General features: G+C 40.2%; 1 protein-coding gene across 3 annotated transcripts; it reads left to right on the top strand.

Moving 5' to 3' along the window:
• The first annotated feature begins 4,227 nt into the window (after positions 1-4,227).
• LOC124040335 (60S ribosomal protein L28-like) lies at positions 4,228-9,310 on the top strand. Of its 3 annotated transcripts, none has more exons than XM_046357459.1 (5): positions 4,228-4,252; positions 5,063-5,153; positions 5,776-5,899; positions 6,139-6,257; positions 9,174-9,310. In XM_046357459.1, the coding sequence occupies exons 2-5, from the start codon at positions 5,073-5,075 to the stop codon at positions 9,261-9,263; spliced, it is 414 nt and encodes a 137-aa protein (XP_046213415.1). In that variant the 5' UTR covers positions 4,228-4,252; positions 5,063-5,072; the 3' UTR covers positions 9,264-9,310. The 3 variants fall into 3 exon arrangements, with proteins under 3 accessions (XP_046213415.1, XP_046213405.1, XP_046213424.1); XM_046357449.1 differs by lacking the exon at positions 4,228-4,252 and adding an exon at positions 4,594-4,657; XM_046357468.1 differs by lacking the exon at positions 4,228-4,252 and having other exon boundaries at positions 9,194-9,310.
• The last annotated feature ends 1,354 nt before the right edge of the window (positions 9,311-10,664 follow it).

Below are 10,664 nucleotides of genomic sequence, written 5' to 3'. Positions count from 1 at the left end.
CGGAAAGAGTGAATTGAGCTGCAGCCACTACACGAAACGGTAAGTAGCATAAACACGGGGAGCTATTCAAAATGTTACTGACGCTGTCCAGCGTCACAATCGACTTCAATGGCCAGAAGGTAGCTTCTCTCTACCACCATAGCCGCGGGAAGTAGGGGTGCTGCAACACCCCCTGAAAAGTCTGAATGATTTTTTTCTTTACAAAAGCAGTGCACTGGGCCCTTACTAGTCCCGTATTAGCAGACCGATTATAGCCAGTCTTGCTCAAGCAAAACAAATATGTAAACCCGATTTTCTGCCTGACTGTGGTGCTCAAACTGTTTTGTTAGAATTTGTGATCACAACAAAACTACATATTTTACTCAAGTAGAGAGAATTAAATTGTGTTTTCTTTGAAAAGATGGGCCTGGCTGAGAATAGAATATTCAGTTTCCTGCCTGAGTGTGGCGCTGTTAACCACTATTTTTCGGGATTATCTTGTGACCAGAACAAAACGACATAGTTTACTCAGTTATTTGGCTGTCCCCATAGAAGAACCCTTTTTGATTTCAGGTAGAACTACTTTGGGTTCCATGTAGAATCCTCTGTGAAGATGGTTCTTCAAAGAGTTCTCCTGTGGGGACAGCAGAAGAACCATTTTAGGTTCTCGATAACAATTTTTCCCCCCTAAGAGTGTAGAGATTTAAATAAATTGTGTTTACTTGATAAAATGGGCCTGGCATAAAAAATACAATAAAGGGAAAGGCTTAAGAAATAGGCTTATCTTTTTTGCTTATCTCTATTTCCAATGCTGGCTGCCATGGTTGACACAATGCAGGACAATGAATTCTACCTGAACTGACTCAGAAATGTAACATAAGTAGACCTACAGTATCACAGCGAGGTCAAACAGTTGTGTTTTAGTCAGATTTATCCAGTGCCCACAGCAACGCTATTGATTATTCTCCACATCCAGTGCATGTGGTGTACTATGCTCTTAGTCATGCTCTCACTAACTCCCAACTTGTTTCTGTCTCCCCTTCTGGATGGCCTGAGGCTCTATGACGACAACTGAGGACACCCTGGCCTTACCTGGATGTGCCTGGTCCAATCCTATCTGGCCCCCATCTAACTGCTACCTGCCTGTTGCTGGTTCTTTCTTCCCAACAAGTCACTGAAACCTGAGCCTGATTTTGCTTTGAGCCTCTTTGCAGATGTCTTCAATACATAAAACGTATATATGTTATGGCTTTACATCCCCTGCTATATTGTGGATAAAGAGTTACCTGTCTAACAGAACACAGAGTGCGTTCTTTAATGGAAGCCTCTCCATCATAATCCAGGTAGAATCAGGACATGCCACTGGCTTCGAATAAAGCCAGAGTGTCTATGTATGCGGATGACTCAACACTATACACGTCAGCTACTACAGCTACTGAAATGACTGCAACGCTTAACAAAGAGCTGCAATTGGTTTCAGAGAGGTGGCCAGGAATAAATTAGTCCTAAATATTTCTAAAAATAAGAGCATTGTATTTGGGACAAATCATTCACTAAACCACAACTAAGTGTTGTATTAAGTAATGTGGAATTTGAGCAAGTTGAGGTGACTAAACTGCTTGGAGTAACCCTGGATTGTAAACTAATGGTCAAAACCTATTAATACAACCTGTGTCGAGCAGCGGTCTAAGGCAGGTGTCACTACAGACCCTGGTTCGATCCCGGGCTGTATCACAACCGGCCGTGATCGGGAGTCCCATAGGGCGGCGCACAATTGGCCCAGCATCGTCTGGGGTAGGCTGTCGTTTGTAAATAAGAATTTGTTCTTAACTGACTTGCCTAGTTAAATCAAGGGAGAAAAAAAAACTAACCGGTGTAAAGCTTTAACACGTTTTTTTTCAGCAGCAGACTATGATCGATAATGTCAAAAGACGCACTGAAGTCTAAAAATAATATTTTTATCACCAATTTCCCTCAGCCAATCATCAGTCATTTAGTAGCTAAGATGAGAAGTCTGTCCATAATAAAGCGCTACTCTACCTTAACAGCATTATCAACAAGGCAGGAACGACAGGCTCTAGTTTTGTCGCACCTGGTCAGTCGTGGGGTCAGGTGCCGCAACAAGGGACTTAGGAAAATTGCAATTGGTTCAGAACAGCATGGCTGGCCCTTGAATGTACACAGAGAGCTAATATTAATCTCTCCCTGGCTCAAAGTGGAGGAGAGATTGACTTCATCACTATGAGAGGTATTGACATGTTGAATGCACCGTGCTGTCTGTTTAAACAACTAGAACACAGCTCGGACACCCATGCATACCCCACAAGACATGCCACCAGAGGTCTCTTCACAGTCTCCAAGTCCAGAACAGACTATGGGAGGCGGACAGTACTACTTGGAACCATGACTACATGGAACTCTATTCCACATCAAGTAACTGATGCAAGCAGTAAAATTATATTTAAAGAACAGATTAAAAAAACACCTTATGGACTGTGAAGCAACACAGACACATACACACATAAACATGGATTTAGAACTGTAGATATGTGGTGGAGTGGGGCCCTGAGGGCACACTGTGTTGTAAAATCTGTGAATGTATTGTAATCTTTTTAAAATTGTATAAACTGCCTACGTTTTGCTGGACTCCAGCAATAGTAGCTGTTTCCTTGGAAGATCTTTTCCCATTCAGATGTTTCCCACAAATATTTTTTTCCCATTCGGTCAAACAAATAATGCCTTATTACCATCGCTAAGTTGTAAAGACATCGATGCCGGTGTGTACTTGTTTGCAGACTCTTTTTTTTATACAACTTTGACAGTACGCAAAAGACCCAAACGGCGTTCCGTACGCAAAAGACCCAAACGGCGTTCCGTACGCAAAAGACCCAAACAGCGTTCCGTACGCAAAAGACCCAAACAGCGTTCCGTATGCAAAAGACCCAAACGCCGTTCTGTACGCAAAAGAGAGAGGACTACTTTCTCTTGATCCATCCACCTGTCTTTTTTGTAATCTAATTTAATATGACTGAAGATGCAGCATTTTATGCCAGGCCCCTTCCAATAGGGTATAACAGACTCGTTAGAACTTTGACCACACGCTCTCTAGACGGACTACATGCCCTCTAGACGGACTACATGCCCTCTATCAAATCAAAACTGGAATTGTTACTCAAAACAAAAGTTGTAAAAGTATGTTAGACATTTATAGAATAAATCATACCTAGTTTGATGTTTCTGTGACAGTGAATTAGTTATTGATTTACACAGTTTAAAATGGCATTTGATTATGTATTTCTATAAATTCAACTGTAATGTTTACTCAAAACAAAGGTTGTATTATTTCTATGCTAGAAATGTACATAATAAATCATACCTAGTTTTGATTTTTCTGTGACAAATTGTACATTAGTTATTGATTTATACAGCTTTAAATGGCATTTTAAAGATTGTATGCATTTCCATCAAATCAAAACTGGAATTTTTATTCAAAACAAGGGTTGTAAAAGTATACTAGACATTTATAGAATAACTATATATATTATGTTTCTGTGACAATTAATTAGTTATTGATTTTTACCATTTAAAATGGCATTTGGCATATGTATGTTGAATGTGTGAATATAAAATCGGTTTAGGGTAGGGGCGTCCAACGGATCCCTGATTTTTTGTTGTTGGTTTATTTAACTAGGCGAGTCAGTTAAGAACAAATTCTTATGTACAATGACGGCCTACCAAAAGACAAAAGGCCTCCTGTGGGGACGGAGGCTGGGATAAAAAAAAAATATATATAAATATAGGACAAAACACACATCACAAGTGAGACAGCACTACTTAAAGAGAGACCTGATAGCTACGACTCTGGTTAGAAAACAAGGTAATAGCTAGAAGGAATCATGCTTTTATCAGAATGTACTTTTCATAGCAGATTGGGATAATTAGGCTTAGAAAAGGCAAAAACAACTACTTTTAATGAGAGCTCGACCCATGTAAGACATGACCGATCAACAGAGGCGCACAGTGATGACGTCGGAGACAAACTACAACGTTCTGTTAGTGTCCCTCCGACATACATTTAAATAAAAAGTACATTGAAAATTATTCAAACAAAAATTATTTTATAAACACATTTTTTGAAAATATTGCCCTTTGACTTCTGATTCATCTTCTGATTTTCTCAGGAGAAAAAAACATATTTCAACGTGCATGGATCTATCAAATACTCAATGTAATGCGGTTTCCGCCCTTTTCTGTCCTCTTTTTCCGCTTGAAGGTAACGTGGTTGTTTGGTGTTCTTGTAGTCGTATAAAAAATGTCGAACAATTTGACCTGTCTGCTATGTTTAGATTGCTAATTGTTTAATAACAGCGTACATTTTTATTACATAGGTGTGATATTGATTGTAGCGATACTTTTTATAGACATTTCTAATCGAACTATTTCAAATCGGTCAGCCTGCTGCTAGGCCCTAAATCAGTCTGCCATACTACGAAGTAAAGTTAGCTGGCGTGGTTGTTTGTCCTATACAGAGCACGGGGCTTCGACGTGCGCCCTCATTTGTAATCTGGTGTAGCTAATGCTTTGTCAACTATATATATTTAGCATTTTGTAAATCCCTTTAATCGGAACACGCGATCTTCACAGTCCCACTCAACTGGACCATATTCAAGCAATTTAGGTATCTAACTCCCTATCCTAGCTAATTTAATTCGTTTGAGGTAGCCAATTACTAGTTGGGTACATTTTTGCCAACTATAGGAAGGTGACAAAACGACCCTGCCAAGTTGCTCTGTTTTATAGCCTGGCTTTTAGCTAACGTTAGCCAAACAAACAATGAACTTGTTCTATTAACGTTCGTTTTCTGCTAAATGTGCCTTTGATTCCCGTGTTACTTGACTAACTTGTATTAAACGGCCTCATTGCCAAAATCCCTTTATCGACTTCACCAGAGTCCGATAAACTCGGTACCATTTGTCTGTCCAGTATGGAGGAAGTTTCGCGAGCCAATTTTAACTAGCCTTGGCGCAATGACTGGAAGTCTATGGGTATCTGCTATTCCCTTAACGCTTATTGTCTGTCCCAGGTTCGTCAACATGTCTTCTCATCTGCAGTGGATGGTCATTAGGAACTGCTCCAGCTTCCTCATCAAGAGGAATGGACAGACTTACAGCACCGTGAGTACAACTAACAGACGGCCAAGAATCAGTGGTCCTAGTAAATGTACCCCACATACCTGGTGGAACATGAACTAGGTCATGCTTGCAGTCAGATGTTCTTTGAGTTTGTTGAAATGTTGATAAGTTGTCTGTGGTCTGTCACTTCTTTATTCACATAACAAAGATGAATGTACACTGAACAAAAGGAGAAATTAATATACAATTCTGGCAACAGCTCTGGTGGACATTCCTGTAGTCAGCATGCCTTTTGCATGCTCCCTCAACTAGAGACATCTGTGGTGTTGACAAAATAGCACATTTTAGTGGCCTTATTGTTCCCAGCACAAGGTGCACTCGTGTAATAATCATGCTGTTTAATCAACTTCTTGATATGCCACATCTATCAGGTGAATGGATTATCTTGGCAAATGAGAAATGCTCACTAACAGGAGTGTAAACAAATGTGTGAACCCATTTCTGGGATTTTTTTATTTCAGGTCATGTTGCGTTAATATTTTTGTTCAGTATACACATGGATTGACCATGCAAGGTCAGGATTTGTCAATGCTGCAGATTGAGGATTTAAGAAACAAGTTCAATGGGATTTGTTAGTCAAATGTAATTTGCATTTGTTTAACAGGAGCCCAACAACCTGAAGTCCAAGAACTCCTTCCGTTTCAACGGGCTGGTGCACAGGAAGACTGTTGGTGTTCAGCCTGCAGCTGATGGAAAGGGTGTCGTTGTCGTGCTGAAGAAGCGTGCAGGTAAACATGGTTCTCCATTATACCAACCAGGAAATGAAGTACAGTTCCACCACATACCTGTTTATGGAGATTCTTCAATACTTGTCATAATCCACCTCTTATGAATCACCTTAATTGTCTTGCTGTAAAGATATTGGTAGCTGTTGTACCTGTGAACCTGGCTGACATGTCATTGATTTAGGTCAAAGCATACTCTAAGAATGTGAATTGAGGGAGTTTCGGCTTGTTTTATTACTCAGGCCAGCGCAAGCCTGCCACTTCATATGAGAAGATCACCATCAACAAGAACTCACGTGCCACTCTCAGCAGCCTGAGGCACATCATCCGCAAGAGCAACTACAGAAAGGACCTGCGCATGGTGAGCACACTACTAAACCACTTGTTTTTCTACTGGTCTTCAATATTTGTGCTAGGGACCAACCAGGCTTTGACAAGTCTGTAAACCCTGTTCGATTCAGGACTAGGATTGAAGACTTCTGTAGTCCCACACAAGTTTGCATCTTAGACGTTGATGGGCCGATTTTCCCTGACATGGATAAAGGGCGAGATTCTATCAAATGTGTGCTAGCCGACATCCGCATAGAGGTTGTTTTTTGCAGTATAGGAAGTGGAACTGTGTTAGTGGTCAAATCCACAAGCGGCTCCTTGCGTTTCCTTATTGCGGACACTGCCACTGTATTTTCCATGAAACCATTACAAATAAAATGTAAAAAATTGGCCGAATAATTGGTATCTGCTTTTCTGGTCCTTCAATAACCGGCATCGAAAAATTATAGTTGGTTGACCTCTAATCCGCATAGGGGATATTTTGGCGGTGTCTGGTGTGAGCAGCTGCTCATGTCACAAACCTGCTCATATCCTTAACGTGTTAGAAGTTCAAAACAAAGAAAGAAAGTGTATTCTAATGCATGTTTATTTGAATGGGGTATAATCAGTGTAATCAAGGTGTATACGATTGAACATCACGCATTTGAGTGTTTGAACTTGTAAGACATCTGCATGGGTTTTCAGATAAAGTACCCAACTTTAGATGTCATGAACTTGTAAGACATGCAGATGTCTTACAAGTTCAAACACTCAAATGCGTGATGTTCAATCGTATACACCTTGATTACACTGATTATACCCCATTCAAATAAACATGCATTAGAATACACTTTCTTTGTTTTGAACTTCTAACACGTTAAGGATATGAGCAGGTTTGTGACATGAGCAGCTGCTCACACCAGACACCGCCAAAATATCCCCTATGCGGATTAGAGGTCAACCAATTATAATTTTTCGATGCCGGTTATTGAAGGACCAGAAAAGCCGATTAATCGGCCAATTTTTTACATTTTATTTGTAATAATGACAATTACAACAATACTGAATGAACACATATTTTAGCTTAATATAATATATCAATAAAATCAATTTAGCCTCAAGTAAATAATGAAACTTGTTTAATTTGGTTTAAATAAACAAAAACAAAGTGTTGGAGAAGAAAGTAAAAGTGCAATATGTGCTATGTAAGAAAGCTAACATGTCAGTTCCTTGCTCATAACATGAGAACATATGAAAGCTGGTGGTTCCTTTTAACATGAGTCTTCAATATTCACAGGTAAAACGTTTTAGGTTGTAGTTATTATAGGAATTATAGGACTATTTCCCTCTACCATTTGTATTTCATTAACCTTTGCCTATTGGATGTTCTTATAGGCACTTTAGTATTGCCAGTGTAACAGTAGAGATTCCATGCCTCTAGTTAGCGCGCACTAACTAGCTAGCCATTTCACTTCAGTTACACCAGCCTCATCTCAGGAGTTGAAAGGCTTGAAGCCATAAACAGCGCAGTGCTTGACGCACAACGAAGAGCTGCTGGCAAAACACACGAAAGTGCTGTTTGAATGACTGTTTACGCGCCTGCTTCTGCCTACCACCGCTCAGTCAGATACTTGTATGCAACGCAGGACACGCTAGATAATATCTAGTAATATCAACCATATATATGTAGTTAACTAGTGATTATGATTGTTTTTTTATAAGATAAGTTTAATGCTAGCTAGCAACTTACCTTGGCTTACTGCATTCGCGTAACAGGCAGTCTCCTTGTGGAGTGCAACGAGAGAGAGGCAGGTCGTTATTGCGTTGGACTAGTTAACTGTAAGGTTGCAAGATTGGATCCCCCGAGCTGACGAGGTGAAAATCTGTCGTTCTGCCCCTGGAACAAGGCAGTTAACCCACCGTTCCTATGCCGTAATTGAAAATAGGAATGTGTTCTTAACTGACTTGCCTAGTTAAATAAAGGTGTATAGATATAAAAATACTAATAATTTATAAATTAAAATTTGGAAACTCGGCGCCCAAAAATACAGATTTCCGATTGTTGTGAAATTTTGAAATCGGTCGACCTCTTGTGCAGATGTCTGCCAACGCGGGTTAAGCTCAATCTGATTGAATTGAGGCCGAGTCTTGTCCTGGACTAAAGTATGTCTAATGGAAGTTCGCAATTGAAAGTGTATTTTTTAGTCTAGCTCCAGCTTACACAGAACCCAAACTGGCTGCGTGTGTGTGCGCGTGCGTGTGCCATCGTGCATTAATTTGGGGACAGGTCAAAAAGCATCAAACATGTATGGCAATTTAGCTAGCTAGCTTGCACTTGCTAGTTAATTTGTCCCATTAGGTTGCTGTTGCTAGCAAATTTGTCCTGGGATATAAACATTGAGTTGTTAATTTACCTGAAATGCACAAGGTCCTCTACTCCGACAATTAATCCACACATAAAACGGTCAACCCGAATCGTTTCTAGTCACCTCTCCTCCAAGGCTTTTCCTTCTCCGGACATTATATTGCGATTGGCAACTTTCATAAATTAGGTGCATTACCGCCACCGACCTCGTTCGTCTTTCAGTCACCCACCCCGGTATAACCATTGAGATGGCACGTAGGTACCTGCGTCTATAAATCAATGAGATGCGAGAGGCAGGACTTGCAGTGCAATCTGCGTCACAAATAGATCTGACTTCTATTTTAGCCCTTGGCAACGCAGACCCCCGTTGGCGCGAGCGAGCAGTATGGGTGCAATAATTTAATAATATAGATTTCTAAATGTATTTTCCGATGTGAGTCGTGTAGTCAGGGTATTAGTGTACAGGAATCCGACCCTTGCAGTGGACATGAATAAACACAGGGCTTAAAGTTGTGTAATGGGTTTATGGTCAGACTTGTATCAAGTAAAAGATGGATCCAAGTATAACATCTTAAAGTTGAACGATGTCTTATGTTTTCCCAGGCTGCTCTGCGTCGTGCCAGCGCCATCCTGATGAGCCAGAAGCGTGTGGTGGTGGTGAAGAGGCGTTCCAAGGCTGCCAAGACTGCATAAAGTTGCAGAGTTATGACAAATAAAATAAAAAATACGTTTGAGAAACACTACCCTGTCAGTCTTCAATCTTTGGGTCGTAAGAATAAAGAGCAATGCCTCAAGTTGGCGTTAGTGGCATTAACACCACTGTATCATGTATTTGATGGTGTAATTTTGTTTTTGGCAGGCCTAATTTAAATGGTGCTATGCAACATCCCCTGTTTCTGATTCAGTCAATCTGGTTATTTAAACCTACAGCCCATTTCCTGGTTTCCCGATAGCGATGGAACTTACGGGTGTTTTAATGATGCATCTTTCCTACAATGGCAGTATGTCACATGCGTTTCCCCAAATGCCATGCATAGAGAACGGTCGCTTAGTGTGTCGATATCAGGGGTTGGAATACATTTCTAGAGAAACTGGAACGAAAGTGAACAGCAGTATTTTTTTAAAGCATGGGAATCTGTTAACTTTGTTCCGGGCAATTATTTTTTTTGTCCAAATATGCCGAAGCCCTCACTCTCACAAACTACTCTACCAGCTAAAAGTATTTGCCTGTGTGTGCTGGTAGGTAATGTGCCCTTCCCCCTCTGAAGCTTAGACTACTGTAGCCTGACACTTTTCATTAGAGAATGGATTACATTTTCAATGCTAGTTATGGATACTATAGTTTCACATAGGATTTATTAACTACAAAAAGGAAAGATGTGTTTTTAATTCTGGTGTCACTCTCCGCACACAAGCTTGCTAGCTAGCTCTGGGAAGTTCAAGGACATTAAAAGTTCCTCCTAGAAGCTGCTCCTCCGTAGCTATGAACCGCTTGGCCTAATTTAAAGGGTAATTCTCAACCCCATTTTCAGCCTTTGCCCATCCACTTAAAAACAAATGCATTCAGCTGAGAAGTGGTTTGAGGGAATTGCTCATATGTAGTTATCTGAGGCCAGCATGCCACAAGTCAACTGGCACACTGATAATTGTCGCCTCTATTAGGTTTTGATTGGACAATGCATGTTAAGTCATTTTTTTTATTTCTACCCCTTATTCCTGAGTGAAATTTGCCAACTCAGCTGAGAACGCCATTGCCTAAATGGTCACCAGATGGCATCGCGATCAGTTTCGCTAGTTAGCTTGCTAAATGTTTTTTTTTATATCACATAGGCACTTATTGAAATGACCAAGACATTCCACAAAGTTGTCAACACTTGAATCACGGAGAAATATTAATTATTACCACTTCCTTCCGTTCGTATATCGAGAAAGGTGTTGATTTGATTAAAACAATGAGGGAAAGCTGACTAAATTTGGCTAATATAACATTTATTTTGGAAGGAGAAAATGGAAAAAAGATTTAGGATTAAAGGATTTGGTTGGTGGATCTGAACTGGTTACCTCCATTCAATTCTTGATACGGTAATAATAAAT

This window comes from Oncorhynchus gorbuscha, linkage group LG01 (assembly GCF_021184085.1).
Source record: "Oncorhynchus gorbuscha isolate QuinsamMale2020 ecotype Even-year linkage group LG01, OgorEven_v1.0, whole genome shotgun sequence".
Lineage (NCBI taxonomy): Eukaryota > Metazoa > Chordata > Actinopteri > Salmoniformes > Salmonidae > Oncorhynchus > Oncorhynchus gorbuscha.
Note: the sequence above shows the minus strand (reverse complement) of the source record. Positions and strands in the feature narration are given on the sequence as shown.

Coding starts and splice junctions, on each gene's coding strand:
- LOC124040335 (XM_046357468.1), top strand. CDS start 5,073: ATGTCTTCTCATCTGCAGTGGATGGTCATTAGGAACTGCTCCAGCTTC. Junction 5,154..5,775: donor ATGGACAGACTTACAGCACC/GTGAGTACAACT, acceptor TTTGTTTAACAG/GAGCCCAACAACCTGAAGTC. Junction 5,900..6,138: donor CGTGCTGAAGAAGCGTGCAG/GTAAACATGGTT, acceptor TTTATTACTCAG/GCCAGCGCAAGCCTGCCACT.